Here is a 21,806-nt window from a genome sequence, read left to right as displayed (position 1 = left end):
GACAGTTGTTGTTGTTGTTGTTGTTGTTGTGCTTTTTATTCATAGTCGTTCAACCAAACAGGCAATGGTGCCTTCTCACAAGGAGACGACTTATTATTCTTTATTCCCGTAGCTATGCAGAAGACGTTACTTCAGTAACGTCTGGCGCTAGCCAGGGTCCACACAGCTTTAATTTTTTCCACGATGGCCCATGGCCAATAAGGAAGATAATATGATTCAAATCAGCCCAGAATCATATAAAATCAGTTTAGCAAGTAAGGAACTTAGAAGAGGAGAGGGCAGAAAGAAAATGGGGAGGGGAGAAAAACAGGCACGGAAGGGAGATAGAATGGAGAGGATAATGTAGTACAGCAGGAGTAAGATCCAGATCTTTGGCACAGTACAAAAAGCGGTTTAGGCAACTGGGAGAATAAGGAGATCTTGCGAGCGCAATGCATCACGCAACAGCTTCTTCTCTCCAATGGATCGAAGTTCGGCCCAGAGACTGTTCCACAATACGCTTCCCACAAACTGGATTGACGATCGGCTATACAGCAGGAAGGGTATTTGCAGGAGATTGAAGGAATGACCACGAGTTATGCGGCGGTTAATATAGGCGGGCATGCACTATTAATTAGACTAAAGAAATTGTCGAAAAGGGGACTTGTAGCAGACTGGATATACAGCTATGGACGAATACTAATAGTTTTAGCCTATATAATTATGTGGACAAGAGGAAGAATGCGTGTCTGTGCAAGCAAAGGAGCGGTAGGGGTAGCAGTTGGTGCCAGCAAAATAGACCGAACCCTGCCTTGGCCATACGCTCCAGACGACCGAGTGCATGCTGAGAAAGAGCTGGGTAGAAGGCGTTGCTAGCATAGCAGAGTGTGGTCTGAATCATGCCAATGTACCAAGTGCGGCGGGAATTCACTGTCAAGCCATGTCCATGCCGCCATAGCGTACCAATTGCTTGTCGGGCTTTCTGCGCGAGGTGATCGACATGTACAGACAGTCCTTGGCCGCGACGGAAGCCGCGTTCTGACAGGACCTGATTTATATTTGTCTCCATGAAGCTGCTGATTGCCCTGTTGACCATAGTCTCCATGACCTTGGAGAGGATGCTCAGTAGCGATACTTACTGGTCGATAGTTGGATGGCGTCATGGCGACGATTTTGACTTGCGCTTGTGGGCTGGAACAACGTTTGCAACCTTCCACTGTTGTGGCTGGATGCCGGAGCGAAGACAGCATGTAAATAGCTTTGAAAGCGGCCGTGCTATTTCTGCAGAGCAAGCTTTCAGGACGCGGGCAGGTATCCCATCTGGACTAGTAGCCTTGGAGGGGTTGAGCTGGCGGAGGGTTCGCTCGACTGTGGTGTCGCGAAACCGGACGGTGCAGAGGCGCTAGGCTGCTGTTAGTGCGTGGTCGGACGTGAGGAAATGGGGCGGATAGGTCGTTAGCCCCTAAACTGCATTTGTCTGTGAAGTGTTCGGCCATGCGCTCTGCTTTGCTGCGGTTGGTGTCGTGCTCTGTAGATCTCTACCATCACGGCATCAGTGCCGCGGAGAGTAGGTATGGATGGACGCGCTCAGTATCACTATCAGTGATCAGTTGTTACATGTACATTTGCTACGGTTTTACAGTGATGGTGTGAGTGTTGACCATGCGTGTGTTTGTTGTCTTTGGCTGGGGTTTGGTGTCACCAAGAAGTTGTGAAACTGAAAGCTTTTAGTTTTACAACTCCCTACTCAGACCCTAGCCTGGCCTAGGCCTACGCCATCTAGCCTCCCTGGCTCTGACACCATGGTCCGGACACCAGTACATGTACACTGGTCGCCAACTGTATGCACTGACTGTACTGGCCCTGAGGCTGAGTGAGTCCTGACCAGGGAGTCCGGTATGCGACTCCCTGGTCTGGTCCTGACACACAGAGTTAGTGCCCATTCGTAGATGGGCGCGTTGGGCGGCGGGGATTTGACGGAAGTGGGATCATGCGCGGTCAAACTGCTGCGGTAATGTGTGCCGCTACGGCCCGCTAGTATGCAATGCCAATGACTATTGTAGATCTACCAGATGTACGGCCGCGCCGTGGTTGTGTGACTGCGCCCGGCACATAATCATTAATTTTGTAGATCTACTTGGTACCGTTTCTTTCTACTACTAGTACTACAGACATGTACATAGACTGATATGATACATGTACAGTCTGTGATTATGATAGAGAGCTCACTCTCACCGACCGTCACTTTTTTCACAACACTCAACAGTGACACTGTCTCAGTTACAACCAGTGCACGCGTTACATGTGTACACAGTTCGGTATACGGACGTTGCGTGGGTGATTTCACTGGTTTGGACCGGTTCTCTTGTAAATGGTTCTATATCGCCTGTACACTTCACTTCACTCCTGATCCTACTAGTAGTCTTCAGCTTATATTTATAACATGACTTCCCGGTGGTTTGCCTGTTGAGTTTTCATCCGCCGTTACCATGGTTACTCAAACTCGTACTACATGTACAGCCACTGTGTTCCGACTGTAATCATGGTAATAAAATAACGGACCCTAGTCCCTAGTATTTAAATAGTATGCTAGAGTAGAGGTTTTGTTTTCGTTTGCTCTGACTACCTCACTTGATACGAGCTGTGCTGTACTTGCACTACTGGATGGTGTAGGAGAGGAGTCGAGTAGATCTACGAGTAAGGAGGGTAGATCTACACTGTACATGTGCATGTAGAAGATGTACACTAATCACTATAGTACATGTATGTAGGTGGCCTGCATGTGCAGTGCCAGTGCAGGACTAGACTCCAGGAGACATAAACAGGGAGTCACACTTGCGCGCTTTCTGCTATCAAAACAGTGTTGTGGAGTGGAGAGTTGAGTTCCAGTCCAAGTCTATGACAAGTAAATAGCTACAGAAAAACATCAGTCATACTCATCGTGCTAGTGCTGGCCTGTTATTCTTGCTGCTGCTTTCCCTGTGCCGGCGATAAAGAATCGTGTCTTCATCCTAGATCCTAGATTCTGCAGATCCCGTGCGGGTAAAATCCAGTGCACGCAACGCGCGACTGAGCGCAGCTGTTCAGCATTCCGACACCATCGGCATCGGCGCAGGGCTTGGTTCTTGCTGAAACAGAGAGGAGGCCTTCCTGCTACTGCTGCTGCTTTTCTGCCGATTCTACCTGTCTTTGTTGGGGTCACTGATCTGCTCGTGGCCACCATTCTGCAGCCACTGGTCTTACTACTGGAGGTTGTAGGTTTCTTGTACTTGTGTAAACGTTGTGGACATCGTCACCCCGACACGGCTAGCACGCATTGTGTCACATAATTATTTTTTGAATCAGCTTGTCGGTGTGTTCGCGTGTGTAAGTTGTAAAGCCTGCGCCTGTGACTAGCTGTTAGACCACGTGCTGCCCCAAACTGACCCGACCAACTACTACAGAGAGCTAGCTGTGAGACGTTGCAAGCTTGACTGAGTGTGAGTGATTGTTCCTCCGTCGGATCATTCCCCTGCTGCGTGCTGGTTGTGCTATAGTGTGCGAGTAATCGTTGTGCCATCGGCGTGGCGGTAATGCGGCCCAACTGAGTAATGTCCATCTTTATGCCCACCAACATGGATAGTTCTTCTGGAGTTGCAGCAGCGGTGCCTGCCGGACTTTCAGCCCCTACCCGGACAGGCGCAATGAACGGTACGGGCTCAACGGCCGACCCGAGCAAATCCCTCACAGAAGTTGAATTACTCGTCCAAATGCGACCGCTAAATGTTCCCAATTTTCTATCATCATCGCCGTCTACAACTCTAGCGACGTCTACTAGTGGCTCGGCATCTATGCCCATCCCTCGATCGAGCTCAGTCGGCAGTGCCCCACAATTCTCTAAGAGTGGTAGTAGTCCTACTCAAAAGAGTCGACGTCGAGCACCGGGCACCACTCCATTCAACCCGCACGCGTCCATCACAGCGGAGGAGCTGCGGGAGTACAAGGATCCGAGCAAGAAGCCACCTTTTAGTTTCCTGACGTTATGCACGTACGCTATTAACCAGGGTTCGGTCCGAGAGACTGGTGATGTGGACGCTGAGGGAAATCCACTCAGGTCGAAAATGCTGTCGTTGAACGAAATCTACTCGTACATATCGGACAACTTTCCTTTCTTCAAGCACGTAGTGCAGACCGGTCAGGGCTCTTGGAAGGTATGGTGATAAGCTTGGAGAGGAGCGGAAGTATCTACTTTTGACTTTTGTGCACTACATTTAGAACGTTACACCTGCTGCAATGCTGTTGTGTAAACAACCAGACTAATAGCTACTAATAGTAATACGTATCTAATATTGACTGAGTACGAGGTCAATATAGGAAATAAAAGCCGAGTAAAAGACCGAGGCGAAGCCGAGGTCTTTTACGAGGTTTTTATTTCCTATACTAACCAAGTACGAAGTCAATATTAGATTTATCACGACAAACAGTCCGTATTTCAAATTCCAGAACGATAACCTCATGAATCCCGGTTTTATGATTGCAGAACCGTTGCACCACCACCTACTGCGCAACCCCTAAGCAGTCAAATATAAGCAGTCAATATAGCCCTAAGGAGTGAAATATGCAGGAATATTTGACTGCTTAGATATGGCAAAAATCTATGTGAGTCAATACTAAGGGAGTGATAAAGTACAGCAAGACATTACTGGCATTAGACAAAAATCACAATCCCAGGCGACATCATGTGTCGAACCATGTAGTATTTTTTGTACATGTAGAGGTCTACCCCAATGATTGTGTAAAACTAACTTCAAGGCAGGTTGGGGCCTACATGATTCTACTGTACTACAGAACTAGCAAGGGGTCAACTGAAGAGTACACCTACTGTACTAGCCTGGTACTGATCATGGTAGATCTACTAATCTGTCTGCTAGTGTTATCCCTAGGGGAGGGGGAGGGGAGGAGCACTTATGGAGTCATGTCAAGCAGTTGATTGGGAGTGGCCAGTTAGTGATGCACTTGGCTTTGTCTGACTGAGGAGGAGTGATGCACTATCACTGGATCAGGTAGACAGGTGGAGAGATTGTGTAGGATGTGATGTGAAACTGTGATGATGGCCTGCATGGTAGTCGGGTAACGGGCGACACCATGCTGGTTCTTTTTCACATTCCTCACCAGCAGTATCGTAAAGCCACGTCTCCCAACCATTATCTTTCCAACGTCTCCGTGTGGCAGCACAGTGCAAACATTCTTAATAGGAGACAAGTGAGCTCCACCCTTGGCCCCTGCTGACTAATTGCCCACTAAAGACTTTGTCTAAGCAGTATAGTTGGCTACATGACTGTGCTGTCAGAAGCAGAGGCTGCACGATGATGCTGCTCCGCGGTCATGTCTGTGCTTGTCTGTACGGAAGGGCTGACCGTAGTGAGCAGCGTTGCCAGGTCGTGCACGCATGACTGCGCATCCACTATGCACGTATACATGCTGTTGCATGTGTTCCATGCATATGTGGCGGCTCTCAACGTTATCCAGGTCTCTGAAAACAATGCGGTTCTCATCTAGTGTAAACGGGTGGCGACGTTCCTACGGATGCGGAAAACTCATTCTGGCCGAGTCTCACACGAACCGTGATTTGTTCTGTGTTTTTTCTTCGTCTCACTAGAATTCTGTTCGTCACAATCTGTCGCTAAGCCCAGGCTTCAAGAAGGTCAAACGTCCGGCTGATGATCCCGGAAAGGTGAGAACTTAGGGGCCATCCGCAAATATCGATGTTTTTCACGAAGAGAAAAAAAGTTTCGTTTATGGGTGGGTGGCTTGAGGAGAGTTTCGTTTTGAAAATTATTGATAGCTGAAACATCAATCCATTCTAGCTGTCAAGTCAATAATATTATATTTTTCGTTGAAGGGGGTGGGTGGGGGAGGGTCATAACTAAACTTTTCGTTCCGTGAAAATTATCGATAATGCCGGGTGGCCCCTTAGAAACCTATCCAAGAAAGCGGCCAGCAGGGTTATGTCCGTAGCATTGGACTTCACTATGCTTCGTTTCATGACTTGTGTTGCGGCCAGCAGCAGTTCACAGGTAAGCACTCAGCAGCATGCACTACAGCACTGAGGATCAGGACAAGGAGTTGGAGTTTACTCTGTTGATGGAGTTGCACGACCTGATACACACTGCGGGGTGATTTTGTTGGAGTACCCCAGCTGGCTAGTTGTATAGTGTGTGTGCAGGGGAATAGCACTCGTATTTTCTAAGAAGCTAACACAGGCTGATAGGTTTGATCTTCGGCTGGGACACGGCCACCGTATAGGATTGAAGCGTTGGTGCGGGGAGTAGTAGCATCAGCAGAACCGAGCCATTAGTTGTTGATGCTCCGAGAGTCCGATTTTGTGTGGTAAATGTTTGCTTGACTTCAGTTGTGAATCTTGAAGCATGTTCTCTCTCTCTCTCTCTCTCTCTCTCTCTCTCTTTCTCTCTCCCTCCTCCCCCCCCCCCCTCTCTCTCTCTCTCTCTATCAACCGAACCTTGTTGTTTTGTGTTCATTAGGGCCAGTATTGGATGATTGAGTTGAACCCACCGAATGGAGACTACACACCACGTAGGAATCGACGAAAGCAGAATCGAAGTGCTCGGGTAAGGTAATCCTATTGCTTTTTCAATGGTCAGTGTTTACTTATTATTATAAATGTCAGTTATTGTTAGGAAAGGGTTTGCTCCTCACACTGGAGCTCGTGCTATTCCGCCGACTTGACTTGACACTTGACTGACTCACGACTGCCATCCAGAGCACACGGAAAGTCCATCAAACCTTTGACTCGGCAAACCTGCAAGAAAGCACCACTCCCTGCTCAATACACAGTGTTTCGGGGAAGTCACTCCTAATCAGTTCAATCAACCATCGCCGAAGTCGCAACCACTATTTCGTCTTTTATTGGTACTGTAAATTTGCAAAATTTCGGTGCAGCTATATTTCGGCAGGTTTTCGACATTTCGGCAGTGATTTATTTTCGGAACGGGTTAACCCTACAGTGCTGTCGTGTCACTCAAGTTTGCGCCTTGCATCATATCGCAGCCTAGTGTTCGCAGGCCTATGGCTGCGCAACGACCGGCGCGTACTTGAGTCGCGCGACTGAATTTCATTGAGCAGTACTGTAGTACATCATCAAAGCCGATGTGAAACATTTCATCAGCGTTTTAATTTCGTCGTTTTAGGGTTGGTGCCGAATCTAGCCAAACTAAATTGCTGCCGAAATTTTGTATATTTACAATACTGTATTGGGCCGCTCAAAGAATTTCAGTGATATCGGTGAATTGTGTTGCTCTTCGTGCTATGATTTCTCACAAAGCAGCCAAATAATGACGGTATGGATCTGCCGAATATACCATTGGTTAGCTACAGCACTGATGGGGTGAAAATGCCAGATTTCTACCAGTATTGCTGTACGTTATTTAACAAAAAGGGCTGCTTCAAGTAAGACTAGTAGCTGCACACATCAAACCCTCTTTTGGTTTCATACTGTTGTGTGGTGTGCAGCACTATTCCCTATCGCCATATCGATGCGTAGTGGGAACGTCTCCTTCACCATCCGGCATCTCCGACCACAGCAGTGACGATGCGCACCGCGGTAGAAGTCGCTCTCTGACGCATGGCCGCAGCCAGCAATCAAGGGAGACCTCGCCGGCATTATCAGGCACGTTCCGCTCATCATCAAGCCTTTCGAACCTGGAATTTGGGTCTGGTGAGTCAGTTGGTAGGCGTATGCTCGTGTAGAAGTACTTGCATGGCTTGTTTGTCTGAGGAAGTTCATTAATCTTTACCTGCAGCACTTACATTGTCATGATGTTGTGCACTGCATATATGAGGAATCTTTCGCACAGCTTCAGCACGCAATGCTGAAATGGAAACTAAAAGGTCTTTAATGCTGCTCAAAGTTGCATCAGTGCCCATTAGCTTTACAATCATCATGTATTTCTGAAAGAGTCTTAGTCTGATTGTCTGTGGCTATGGTTGTGTTGCTCTGGACAAATTCCAGGATCAAATGACTTCAGTACACTGGACTTTGGCGAGTCAGCTTCTCCGAACATAGCGAGGATGAACACAAACCCACAATTCCTGGCTCCTGCACACAGCTACGTTTCACGCAGCATGGACAACCTGCAGACTACTCCGCGCTACGTGTTTCAGCCGGCAACTTTCGTGACTCAGCAACTTAGTGGTCTCGAACCAGAGACGGCTAGCATGCTTGCCCCGTATGTAGATCGCACGCGAAGCGTTAGTGATCCGCTGAGTGTTGTGGGCAGTAGATATGGCTTGCTGAGTGCTATGGACCTATCTGGTCAATCCTCTGCTGCTGCCACCAGTGCGGGTGTCAGTCAAGCAACAGATCCTGCTTATCGGCGTGCCACGGTAGGCACAGGTGCTCCGTTCTTGACGGGATTTCAGACTATGGTAAGCTAAACTCAAGGGAAACATACTGCCATGCTCCTGCACACAAAGTGTCAAGTGTATATCGTCACCCAGAGTGTGAAACTCTTGGGTCAGACTGTGGGTGGACTTGGGGACAACTAATTTCAGATTGCGGGGTCAACATGCATACGGCAAAGCTTGATGAAACCGAAGAGGCAAAGACCCAAGCTGCTGAAGTGGGCATCCATAATCCCTGGGAACCTTCACAGGTCAGACCGGAGCCTACACGAGTGGATTACAGAACTCTTTGTTCATGCTGTTCTCGATGATTTTGCGTCGGAATCTGAGGACGTGGAAGTCTTGTGCTGCAGGCTGTGGTGCCGTAAAAGTCCGTAAATAAGTACCTGCCCGAAATAAATACCCTCTTCATTCTTTTGGCTCTGTCTGTTGAAGTCAAGTCAAGCCCGATGAACATACTGCCCGAAATTAGTACCGGTACGATGCACACATGCAGCACGTAACATGTACATCTACATGAAAATGACTTCTCCACTACACACAAGTCAGGTCCGAAAGTTAGTTCGTGCCCGAAAGTCTGTACCCGCCCGAAAGTTAGTACGGGTGTGGCCACTAAATTCGAAAGTAAATACGTACTTATTTACGGACTTTTACGGTAGTATATGTAGGCGTGATTTCAATGCCTTGGATAGGGCTACAATAGTGTGTGCGTGGATGTGTGTGTGTGTATTTGTGTTTGTGTGTGTGTGTGTATGTGTGTGTGTGTGTGTGTGTGTGTGTTTGTGTGTGTGTGCGCATATGTGTGGATGGTTCTGTGGGCGTGCGTGCATGTGTGGGTGCATGTATACATATGTGATTATTTAGCACGCCGACGGTGCTCACGGAGGCAAGGTTTCTGAAGACATGACAAGCGCGCAACAGTACAATCATGTTAGAAGCAAGAGCGAAGAAATCCAGCGCATGCGATCATTGGCGAATCCACTCTGGGATACTACCGGGTCTGGTGGGCCTGACGCCTTGCTAACTCAACACCTTCAGAAGCGGGACACATCTCCCAGCTCATCGACCGGTGGACAAGTGGACATGGGTACAAATGGTCAGTACACCACTTCAGCGGCAGGCTTTCCGCAGGTAATTCTAGGTGCAAACGGCACACCACAGCAGCCACTACTTTCTCCGTCATCGACAATGAGAGCACGTTTCAAGTTACCGACAGTCAGTGTTACTGATGATAGCAACAATGAACACGAACCCACATCTCTCGACAGCAATTTCGACATAACAACAGCCATTGCAACTGATGGAAATGGCCTGCCAATTGCGTCCCACTCGAATGTTGGACAGGCACCTGCCAGTGCAAGTGGTGGTGGGTCAAATGCGACTATACACATGCAACTCATGCGACAGAATCAGCAGCACTATGACTACAACCAGCAGCAGTTGCAGGCACAACTGCAGACAGCGATGCAGGATCCACAGCAGCAATCGCCACAGCAAGCAGCATCTCTGCGACAGCATTTAGATCATTTACAGCAGCAGCAGCAACAGCAGCAGCTACAACAACAACAACAACAACAACAACAACAACAACAACAACAACAACAACAACAACAACAACAACAACAACAACAACAACAGCAGCAGCAGCAGCAAGGAGCAACCGCCCCTATAGACCAGCAACAGCAGTCTTTACCAAAAAGTATCATTCAGCAAACTGCACATGGTTTGCCGCAGCAGTCGCCAGTTGTGCCTCTGCTGCAGTACCAACAGCCAACGCAACCAGAATTAGATCTGAATCAAATACATTTACAGCCTGAGAGTGGTTTTGATATGCTGACGTCGCAGGATTTTTCAGCAATGCAATCACTTCACTCTACTGGACCGGTAAGTGGTCCGATCACGCAGCTAGCAGAAGAACTGGCATCCAGCTATGGGCAGCAGTCAGCTAGTGAGTCAATACTCTCCACCAGTCCCCTCTCTAATGCTGACTCTGCTGGTGCAATGGCAGGAGATTCAGGCTGGTTGGCGTCCGGTGGCGGCGACCTTTCACACATAGATGTACACATGCAACATCAGTTACAGCTGGCAGTTCAAGCTGATGCGCAGCGTGCTGGTCAGCTTGCACAGCATGAGAATATTCAGCAATTGCAGCAGCAGCAGGCACACTGGCAGCAGCAGTAGTCGCTTCTGCTGCGTTATAACCATAATTCTAGTGCTCATCATGGCTTGATGGTGGGAGTTCTGTGAGGTCAGTTCTAAAAACCCACCATTATCAGCTACCAAGGAGAACTTACCTGCCGGCAAGCACCGTCCTCAAAGCTTCTTTGCAGCACATTGTTGTGTGAGTGGCACAGCGGTCAGTGTAGTTATACCTGCGTGTCTACAACTGCACTATATCCTATACCCCTGTACATAGCAATCCGTGGGTGCGGCAATCTTCAAGTATGCAGTGCCGTGTGTCAGGCCCATGGCATGTCACAATTTGACCTGAGTTCAATGTATTCGATAATTGCTGATCCTTACCAATCCATTGGTTATAGTGTTGATGCTTGTCCAATAGTCTTCCATCCATACAATCCCATGCTGTTGTTGCTCCACCCTTGTCACCCTTTGTGCTCCTGTTGCCGCTGTGGTCGCTGCTCGGGCGACTGCCTCTGCCGTAGCTGCCTGATGCTGCAATCATTTTGACTACTGTTGGCCGCAGTCAGCTTCTATTTCGCTTTTTAACAAGTCGCTACCGAATGAACTCGTCAAAACGACTGACCGAAAATCCTTTGACATACTTTCCCCATTCCTTTCCAGCTATCAGCAGATGCCTTTCTCATGATTTGAGCAGCTTGGCACTCAACCTTCCACAGCCTCGTCTTGTTGAAGTTAAATAATTATATTGATTGTGTCCCATAGCTAAATTTTCATGGCTAAAGAAGAGTGAAGCCTGGCATTCTATGCACCACTTATTTTGATTATATCAGTGAACTGCACAATGCCTGGTGTCATTGATCATTCGGCCAACAAGTCGAAATATGCTATGACTGTTTAGATCCACCATTGGCATACATGCATGTGATGATCTGAGAAGAGTTGAAACTTGAAAGTATGCAAAACATGTACCAAGCATATCCGATGATTCTGATAATGACATGACCGCCTTTGCTTTTAGTAGTATATTCTAGGGTAGTCCTGGTTTACGTGTTTAGTCCCACTGACTGGCCGTAGCAGTGTTGTTCTCTGGCCAATTTTGATAACTTGGGCTTCTTGGAAAGCTTTGGGTGAGAGGAACTCATTGATAACACCCGGTGATGACAACGCATGTTGAAAATAGTTCTGTCATATGGGACTTCTAGGGCTTCAGAGTGTGTTCAGGGTGCTTCGCGCAAACGCTTTTTAAAACAGAAGGAATCATGTTGCTTTCAGGAGTAAACACCATGATTGCCATTGCATCACATACAGTGTGCTTCAATTAACACCACCGGCATACTGTTACCCTGGCTAGACTTGGCAAAGAAACATTCGGCCTTACTTACAGGCAACGTGCACATCACACACTTTTGTTGAAATGTGAGAAGGGTACCAAAGAACCATAATACAATGTACTCCAAAAGTGTGTGATGAAAACATTCAATGGTTTGCCTCATAGTGACAAAGTGCCGGGCAAGGACGGTAAAAAGCAGAGCTCGGGATGTTCAACAACTGTGTTTTGACCGATTCCGTCAACAATCTAATAATTGCTAAAATGGACAGTTAATTAACTAAATACTAGCATACTCGGGTGAAGGAAGATATTGCTAAAATTCTCTAGGTGGAAGGAAACTGTCAATAAACTCAGCGAAACACTAAAATTCATAACCAATAATAAACGGTAATTGGTTGTGCCAGAAACATATTCTCCAGAATTCATCTCTGTAATGCTTATGGTGCAAGGCGCAAAGAAAAAGACAAGATAAACCACCGTGAACGGCATTGAACTAAAGATGTCCAAGCAGTGAGGGTAGGGACAACCGAAGAGTAGAGAGAGTACTAATCTGGATACTGTCTCTCTAACTTTAGTACTCTCCCATCTGCCCCCCCCCCCCCCTCTGTTGGCACTGTTTATACCATTCACTGTTGTAAGTACGCCTCTTTCACTTTAAAAGCTACTTTCTCTTACAACCTTTCAGCAGAAATGGTACACAGAGGAAGTTTGCACGAGAGAATGTTTGCAACCTTTGCATCAAGACCAATTGGTGACTGGTAGTTGTGCAATATGGTGTTGTTTCTAAACAATGATGCAATATATTTTATGTGCATTGGTAGAGTATGCTATCGCTTTGGTAGCCATGCAATACTGTTTTATGGCTCTTGTACATATACATGTTGAGATCATAAATACCTGGACATACCTTTCCAGTTCATGCGCCCCGCAGAGGACAATCTGAAACGCATTCAATATTCAGGTGAGTCTGGAGCTTCCATCTCTGTCCAAGGCACTTCAGGAGACGGAGCATTCTCAAATCCTTCACTTGCGCAGAAGCTAGTGTCCTCAGAGTGAGAGCTGCGACTTTTCTTTGCCGATGGACTGCCGGCGCCGGCTGAGTCTGTAACCAAATAGAAAACAATTTCAGTGTTAAAAAATAATTTTCTTATGGAATTGTCTCCTAAACGACTGCTCACAGTTTGAAGACTAATAGAAAGACGCATTATTAAAATGGTAAAAATGATAGCCATGCCAAGTATACTTACCAAAAGAAGCATTATGGCTGGACCGTCGCTTTTTCGATCTTGACCTCATAGAAACCTCATGACCAAACTTTGCCAGTCGATCCTGAGCCAACAATGATTTAAAAAAAAGATCGCAGGATGTTGTGAACATGGAATCTCTCGAGCAAGAACAACTGCTCGTTGGAATAACAATAGAGAAGCAGTATACAAAAACACTGTACACGTACAAGCAAGTGCAAGCAAGTAGCGGAGATAATCAGCTATTGCAGACAGGTATTCATACGCACTGTATCACGAGTCATGACAATGAATACACAGACAGTGTCAGCCCATCACCAATACCTACTAAAAGCAAGATACTGCTTCCCTCCGCAACCTTTCTGCGCTCGGGTTTCTTTCAAAATATGAGCATGAAACCAAAGTGTTGACACCCCGAAATGCTACAGGGCTCATGGAAGCACCAATGGGAATCAGTTCACCTTCCACCAAGCGGAAATAGACTGCAAGAAGTTATACAACGTAGCTAAAAATAGAGGAGAAAATCTTACATCTATGGAGTATGTGAGGCAGTCACATGCTATTGCAGCAGCTCTCTTCAGTTGCTTCTTCTGAGTGAGCTTGATCTGCAGTCAGACGGGCCATCAAAGCAGATTCAAATCTGCCAGATGGTTGTCCTGAACAGGCCAGTTTGTATGTGATACGGCCAGTGCAAGAAACAACAGTCGCTATGTATCTACAGCAGAAGGTACTGCAGGCATACTTGACTGTACATCATTGTGCGTAGTATCATTGGCGCATGCACATGTAGTCAATGTGTTAGGATTAGGAATACACAATTGAACGGTATTTCTAGGAGTTCACATGCATATCCAGTTTATCCACAAGCTCTTTTTTGCCTTTCATGCATGTTATTCGAACAGATGGAAACTTTTTACAATACAATGATGTAGCCGATCAGTTCGTTATGGTATGGTTGGGCATTGTAGCCGTCATGGTCAACGTAAAACACTATAAGACCGCAACGAAGTTGCGGCCAAAGAGAAAGTTCCATCAGTTCTAATAACATGCATGATGAGCTAGGCAAAAAAGCATAGAGTAGGGCCCTGAGCTTCCAAGCTCTCTCGTTTTAACGAAGGAATGCCATAACAGTTAGAACCTTAGATTTACCATTCCTCAATATAATTTCATGCCCAAATCTGTGGACAGCAACTGTTTCGCCCTGTTAGAGCTCCTCAGCACAGCTCAGAGGACCGAAGCGCAGCTCTTCACAATGAAATACGTTTCCGTGAAGCAAAGTATTTTTATAAAGAGCTGCAAACCCCGCCAAGAGTGCTCGAAATGCTCCAAGAGCAGTGAGCGTTGCACAAGGCGAGCGGCAAGGGTTCGCGCTAAGGTAAGAGTGCTCAACCTAACGACATTGCTGACTGCTAGGGAGCATAATACTCAAATCTGTGGACAGCAACTGTTTCGCACTGTTAGATGCCTTACAGTATGCTCTTTTCGGTAATGTCCTCGGTGTACATGTACACTGTATACACCTTGAAGTATGGGACTTGTACGCAATTTTTCATCAATTTTTTAATTGGGGCCCGGGCTTTCTACTGCATATTAAAGGGGAAGTTACGACTACAGTGCTTTTTTTAAATAATACTTGGACTGAAAACGTTGAGAACGTACTCAAGGCCACTTTTGAGAAAATGTAGTGTGAGTTGCGTCACGAAAATCTGCGCGCGAAATTCAAAAAACCGGGTGTGACTCGTTCCATTTGTTCAGATCAGAGTGTTCTTCGAGCTCCACGTACATGGCCGGAGGAATCATTTTGTTGTTGACTGCTCTGTGGCCCTATTTTGTTTCTCTTGAGTGTCTTTGTGTTCGTGGCAACTAACGTGTTACTTGTTCTCTCGACATGCCACATTTGACAAAACGCGAACGTGCCAAGGTGGTGTCTGTGTTGCAATTTTGCGAAGACGAGAAGACCAATGGGTATCGAATTGATCTCAAGCACTCCGTTCGTCGTGCTGCTGTTGCGTGTGGCGTCAGCATTTCCACCATGAACAGATGTGCCAGGGATGCTGACAACGGAAATCACCGTGCTGCATCAGCCTTGTCTCCAGTGATGAAGGTGACGAGAGTGGCACTGATCCCCAAGGTGAGACTCGTGGCAGGAAACCACTCAACCCTGACGGATTTGCTTTGGACTGTATAAGACAAGTAATTCACGGATCCTATGCTGCGAAGGAGCACCCAACACTGGACAAAGCTCTTGCTCGCTGCAGAGAAACCATCGACGATTTTCCAGACATGAGCAAAACTAGCTTTGGAAAATATTGCGTTCCATGGGATTCCGGTATGGCAAGACCAGATGTATCACCCACATAATGATGCAACGCCCCGAGATAGTGTGGCGGCATCGCTACCTGCGAGACATTAGAGAAGTTCGTTCTCAAGGCAAGCCGATTGTGTACCTGGATGAGACGTGGGTCAATGCACACCACACAGTTACTAGGAGGTGGTACGACAATGGCGACAAGAGTGTAGCCAAGCAACCAAATGAAGCACCATCAGGTAAAGGCAAGCGCGTTATTGTTCTGCATGCTGGTGGACGGGACGGATTCGTGAACAATTGCGCCAATGTGTTCATTGGCAACACGTCCTCAGCAGACTACCGCGACGAAATGAATGGCAAGCACTTTCAAGAGTGGTGGAAAGACTCTGCTTCCAAATTTGAAGGAAGGTTCGGTAATCGTTATGGACAATGCTCCTTACCACACCGTTAAAACGGATGCATCTCGCTGCCCGATGTCCTCAACGCGGAAGGCCGATATGCAAGCATGGCTAACTGCGAAAGGGATTCCCCGGAGCAGTACCATGTTAAAAAGCCAGCCTTGTACAAGCTCATTCAGCTTCACAAGCCACAAGCGAAGTATGAGTGCAACAAGCTTGCGGCAGAGCGTGGGTTCCGTGTGATCCGACTTCTCCTGTACCATTGCGTTTTTAACCCAATTGAGTTGATTTGGGCCTGGGTAAAGCGGGAAGTCGGACCACGGACCAAGACGTACAAGATCGGTGATGTGAAGACCTTGGTTCTAGAAACGATGGAAGCAGTGCCACAGGACCTCTGGCCGAACTCATGTCGCCACTGTGACGAGGATGTTGACAAAGCCTGGCTAGCTGACGGGCTTCAGCAGGAGCATGTGGCCAGCATTGTCATTTCCTTGAGTGACAACGAATCCTCAAGTGAGTTGGAAGACGATGACAATGAGTAGTGTCCATAACGATTACCACCCCGGAAGCAGAGAGTCTGGACCTGGAAACAATTTGTCGTGGTAGAGTGACGTGTTGGCAGTGAACACCAAGGTTCAACTCAAAGGTCCAAAGGTTCAACTCGAGTGACAGGAACGCTGTAAAAGTTGTAGCCTGCAGGCACGGTGACCCACAGGTGACTAGTATACGCATGAGCACGTGACCGCTTACTCACCTGTGTTGGATTGGGAATAAGGGCTGAATGCTGCATCGCAGCCTTTTCGGACCAAAACCAGTCGACTCAGCATCCAAAAGACTACAACATATGGACCAATCACGGTCGTCCGTGCTTTTATAAGAACGAAACGGCGCTTTTAGTGACTTTTTGCATACAAATCCCCATCTAGTAGGGCGCAGTTTCGGTGGAAGTGCGCGAGTTCGATTGGGAATAAAGGAGGAAGGAAGCGTCTCAGCTTCCTCTGACCAAGACCATTCTACTCAGCACCCCGAAGACTACAACTGGTGAAAATTTGATTTTAGGCTTACTGAGTACTCTAATTTCAGAAATTTTCAGTGCTCAATATTTTCGGTATGAGGGCAAAAGGCCAGGTTAATATTCGCGGGATCCGCGTCGGCATCGCTTGAATGTTCAGAAACACACAAACTAGCCTTCGCATCCGCAGGCCACCACTATGCCTGTTCACCTTAGTGGCGAATGCAGACCTCACAAGTGAGTCAGGGGAGAGGAGGTTAGTCTCTCAACCAATTGGGCGTGTAACGGCCCATAACCCTGTAAACTGCATCCTTGTTATTCTCACTCCGAGCTGTGAGTACCCAGTTGACCGTGGGTGTCGGCGCAGTTCCACACGCGTAAAAAAGTCTTTTTTACACGCTCCCTACTACCAGCGCGGGTTTTGAACTCGGGACCTCATGATTCGCAGGCAGGCCTGCAAACCAATCGGCCATATGCGTTGGTGTGAAGGCCAGGTTAGGTGAACAGAAACTTTAGGTACAGAGAAGCAGTTCCCTATTGGATTATGTGTGTTAGTGTTTGTTCGCTGTTTTGAAATTTCAGGTATGAAACAGAGGCACCGAAAGTACCGAAAATTTGTGAAATTACAGTAACTCAAAGTTCCCTTGTAACAAATTAATTATTTGGGTAAGGACACAAAATTACTGCATGTCAAAGTGATGCCTCCCAAATCAACAATCGTGGCAGGGTTCCCTTGTCAGGATAAATCCTTACATGTAATCCCTGGCTCTGCTGGCTGGTGTAGCACAAAGATTACAAGTACAATGTACATGTACTTGATATCAATACTACAGCAATGCTTCGAACAACAACAACAACAACAACGTGAGAATAAAAGAATTCAAACAACAACAACAACAACTATCTCTTATTGGCGATGGTGCCATCGTGAGAATAAAGAATTCAAAAACAACAACAACAACAACAACAACAACAACAACAACAACAACAACAACAACAACAACAACAACAACAACAACAACAACAACAACAACAACAACAACAACAACAACAACAACAACAACAACAACAACAACCACAACAACAACCACAACAACAACAACAACAACAACAACAACAACAACTCTCTCTTATTGGCCACTGGCTATCGTGAGAATAAAGATTTGAACAACAACAACAACAACAACAACAACAACAACAACAACAACAACAACAACAACAACAACAACAACAACAACAACAACAACAACAACAACAACAACAACAACAATCCCTGGGTATTCGTGCCCAGATCTAGCTGATGCCAAATCATGTAAAAAGTACAATGCACAGTACCATTCACAACTTACTTGCCCCGTGTCTGATGGTTTGCTGTTCTTATCGAAGGCCTTGACATTACTTCTGTCCACCCAGGCACGAGTGGGAGCGGTGTCAAACCCAAATACAACATGAAACGCATTCTGCAAGAACACATAGGGCCAAGTACCACCACATACACACAGATAGAACAGGCAGTATATTGAATTTTCTCAGAGACAGAAATGTAAAAGTCGACATATATTTGGCCTACATTCAGCAAAAGATGAATTTGTGTGGGCCTGCAATAGTTCCTTTTCAGACAACTATGTGAGATGCTGGAATTACGGAAACGAAATCATTAAGACACCAAAAATCCGCTACTGCTACACTTCCAGAAGCCACCTTTGAGACGGTCTTTTTGAAGAATGTGTATTTGCACCTGCATACCTGTAATGCACTGGAAGTGTCTTGCATCTCTAAACAACAAGGGAAGAAGGCTAGGCAGCGTAGCGTTGGGCCTGTTGGGGAGTTTTGAAGTATTTTTTTGCTCGAGAACAGCCAAAATCTTCCGTTTTGGTGGGGAATTAGCATGACTCACGGGCTCGTATATTCTGTCAATGGCATGATCATCATCGTCCTCAAAGTTGGCAAAAGATCCATAATCTGGATCAACATCAACCAAGCCAGGCCACCTATAATGTAAAAAAAAACATGCAAACACGCAGCCATCATAACAATACAAAATGTACTTCAGAAGATGATGTAGCGTAAACGTGGGTCATTTAACCAACACAGGCAGCACACGTATCTCAGGTGCCTTGGACATGGGCCGACGGCATAACAGCATGATAGCATTCTAGAGATCCTTGCAGCTTCGCACACATATTGTGAGCAAGCGACCAGGGCCCACCGTGCTCAACACAAACTCTTACCATGGATAGCCATTGACTCTTGCCCAAACAACACTACCAAGAGTGACATGGCAGGGAGCAAATGTGTAGGACTCGTGCATCTCATCCCAGTTCTCTTCAGGTATATCACACGTGTTGCGCTTGCTATCTGCAACACAAGAATTATTGGAAAGACATGAACTGTTCTGCAAAGATGTCTTGAAACGTTCGCACAGCAAGACCTTGAGTGAAACCGGACGCCTCAGAGGCCAAGAAAGCATATCACTGTTCTTCATCATACAGACTGGGCCCTTATGATGCATCCGGGATTTCTATCTATAATCTGGCACATGGACTAATCCACTAATCCACCATGTTCTGCACATGTGCAAGGGACTGGAGAACCGCTGTTTGCTGTGTGTTCTCTCTCTCTCTCTCTCTCTCTCTCTCTCTCTCTCTCTCTCTCTCTCTCTCTCTCTCTCTCTCTCTCTCTCTCTTTCTCTGTCTCTCTGTCTGTCTGTCAGTGTGTCAGTGCAAATCGTATCATGACATCTAATCACAACCGATAGTTAGGAGGACAGCGTCTCAAAAGAAAGTGTGCATTATGCAAAATTCGTCATTTCAGTATTGCTGCCAATATCACTCACCGTTGCTCATACTGCACTGCCAGTCACCAGGTACGCTACTTGCATCCACATTGCCCTGCATGCGGCGCCATTTAGAGCATAGTGTGCACTCGACCCACACCTCTCCATTGTTCTCAAAGCCTGACATCATGGAAGGCATACTGTACTCATCATCATCATTATGATGTGATTTCTTTCCCTTTGTCTTCACACGCTTTCGTTTCTCTTTATTCTTGTTCCCCGATGGTGGTTGCGCATCGTCCGTCCAACGGTTACAGACCTCATTCCACTCCTCTTCCAAGTTGTACACGCTAAGAGACTCGGCGATGCTTCTCAGGTCACCAGCATCATCACTTTCTTGATGTATTGTGATGTTAACTGTTTCAACAGCGTCAGTAGTGTCGGGCTGTTCAGCATCGCCGAGGGACTCAATATCTGAGAAGCAGACATCGGTCTCCTTCAGACTTTGAACAACTTTCTCCAGTGAAGTGACACTGCCAGTATCGCTGTCATCAACACCAGTGTCATCCCCTTCATCCGCTATTGTATTTTTGGGAGCTTGCAACTCGACCTCAGTAGTGACTGGATCATCTGGTGAGGCTTGACTATCTACAGTATGATTGTGATCCCGGTCTGCCATGTTTCTCCTGCGCTCAACAGCCATTTTGCCAGCTTTGCTATAGCGCTTGTCTGCTTTCATTTGCTTCTTCTCTTCAGCATTCTTCTTTTTCTCTTCGGCATTCTTCTTTTTCTCTTCCTGCAGCATAGCTCTTTCTTGCTTATGCTGGAGTTTTTCTGCTTTCTTTTGCAGCCTTCCTTCTTTGGCTTTATTCTTCTCTTCCAACTTAGCAACCCGGGCAGCTTTCAGCTCTTCCTTCTTCGTCGATTTTGCACTATCATTCTTCCTTTGTGAGTTCAGCTTCTCCGCTTTCCCGTCACTGCTCTTCTTAGGTTTTGCTGTTGGTAGCTGTTTGGATGGTTGCTGGCTCTTGCTAGTAGCAGCCGAAACCTGAGGTCGCTGCTTGACACTAAATGATGGCTTGGTACTTTTGTTGACTGTGGGCGGAATGACAGCCGGTGTAGATTCATTGCTCCCGTCATTGCTCTCAGGACTCACAACAGGTGAAGATGGTTCAGTTGCATCGTCGATGGTTTTATTCGTGTCACCTCTCTTGCTAAGCTCAGCTGGAGAATTTGCTTTGGCGGATGCAGGCTCTGTTTTTGACTTCGCTTCATCGGGCAGTCGCCTGTTGGTCCCTTCAGATGGTTTGCTTGCAGTAGCGGCCACAGCTTTGACCGCAGCTGGAGTGGCCTTTGACGTGCCAAACTTCGGTGCTCGTTTGGCAGCGGAGTCCGGCGTTTTTGCTGCCTTCGCTTTCGATGCTACCGCGAAGGAGGGTTTTCGTTTGCTAGCTGATAGAGATCCACGTTGGACGTCTGGATTATTCTCAGAGGTGGACGATGCAATAGACGTCGATGAAACACTGGGCTTGCATGACTCAATAGACGTTGATGAAACACTGGGCTTGCATGGCTCTTCATTGCCAACGTCGGGATGCGTCCCCTCTGCTCTCGGTTCGTGACTTTCTTCAGCTACACCTACGTCGCTTTCTGGAGTCGCTGGAAGTTCAGTATAGTTTACCAAGGAACTTGTAGGTCCGACATCAGTTGAAGCAGCAGCAGTTGTGGCAATGTTATTTCTCTGGGGTGGTTTCTCCGCTGGCCAGGAATCTACTTCGTTCTCACATTCTTCCAAGAGGTCATCAAGGTCATCATAATCCATTGCCGTTTACTGCCAAACTGAAGATGTAGCTTCACAAGGCGAACTACTTCTTAGCTCTTACAGCAAAAAGGTGCAGCAGCAATTTGTTTAGGTATTGTCCAACCTATGGAATGCACATCCCCACATTGACAAACAACATTCTGAGAAGAAAAATCAGCTAGCCCAAAATCAAAGGCCTGAAATGGGTGGCATTATTCACAAAGAGAGAACAGTCCGTGATCGTGAGTCGAACGGAACACCGACCGGGAGAGTTTGTATCGATTCGCGTGATAGTAAAAGAAGTAGCAGTAAAGGTCAAAGAGAAAGGTCATAGGTTCATGGGTTCAAATACCGCGCGATCTAGCGAGACAAATGTTAAAGGGGAAGTATACCCTAAAATCAAATTTTCACCAGTT

The 21,806-nt window shown here is 46.8% G+C and overlaps 3 protein-coding genes across 3 annotated transcripts in view; 1 reads left to right on the top strand and 2 right to left on the bottom strand.

Moving 5' to 3' along the window:
* LOC135826013 (uncharacterized) overlaps positions 1-21,806 on the bottom strand; it is a 69,706-nt gene that overhangs the window by 16,411 nt on the left and 31,489 nt on the right. The window lies entirely within an intron of this gene.
* LOC135825967 (mastermind-like protein 2) lies at positions 2,811-11,427 on the top strand. Its single transcript, XM_065338608.1, has 6 exons — positions 2,811-4,169; positions 5,618-5,692; positions 6,501-6,587; positions 7,489-7,693; positions 7,988-8,403; positions 9,244-11,427. Exons 1-6 carry the CDS (start codon positions 3,570-3,572, stop codon positions 10,558-10,560), a joined length of 2,700 nt encoding a protein of 899 aa, XP_065194680.1. The 5' UTR covers positions 2,811-3,569; the 3' UTR covers positions 10,561-11,427.
* LOC135825980 (nucleolar protein dao-5-like) lies at positions 11,816-21,633 on the bottom strand. The gene is made up of 7 exons (XM_065338618.1): positions 19,650-21,633; positions 19,045-19,171; positions 18,711-18,804; positions 18,163-18,273; positions 13,626-13,700; positions 13,099-13,180; positions 11,816-12,953 (listed from the first exon to the last, which is right to left on the bottom strand). The coding sequence occupies exons 1-7, from the start codon at positions 21,409-21,411 to the stop codon at positions 12,802-12,804; spliced, it is 2,403 nt and encodes an 800-aa protein (XP_065194690.1). The 5' UTR covers positions 21,412-21,633; the 3' UTR covers positions 11,816-12,801.

This window comes from Sycon ciliatum, chromosome 1 (assembly GCF_964019385.1).
Source record: "Sycon ciliatum chromosome 1, ocSycCili1.1, whole genome shotgun sequence".
Lineage (NCBI taxonomy): Eukaryota > Metazoa > Porifera > Calcarea > Leucosolenida > Sycettidae > Sycon > Sycon ciliatum.
Note: the sequence above shows the minus strand (reverse complement) of the source record. Positions and strands in the feature narration are given on the sequence as shown.

Coding starts and splice junctions, on each gene's coding strand:
- LOC135825967 (XM_065338608.1), top strand. CDS start 3,570: ATGTCCATCTTTATGCCCACCAACATGGATAGTTCTTCTGGAGTTGCA. Junction 5,693..6,500: donor CGGCTGATGATCCCGGAAAG/GTGAGAACTTAG, acceptor TGTGTTCATTAG/GGCCAGTATTGGATGATTGA. Junction 7,694..7,987: donor GAACCTGGAATTTGGGTCTG/GTGAGTCAGTTG, acceptor GACAAATTCCAG/GATCAAATGACTTCAGTACA.
- LOC135825980 (XM_065338618.1), bottom strand. CDS start 21,411: ATGGATTATGATGACCTTGATGACCTCTTGGAAGAATGTGAGAACGAA. Junction 18,805..19,044: donor AGAGTCAATGGCTATCCATG/GTAAGAGTTTGT, acceptor TTTACATTATAG/GTGGCCTGGCTTGGTTGATG. Junction 13,181..13,625: donor GCCTCACATACTCCATAGAT/GTAAGATTTTCT, acceptor TTGTTGGCTCAG/GATCGACTGGCAAAGTTTGG.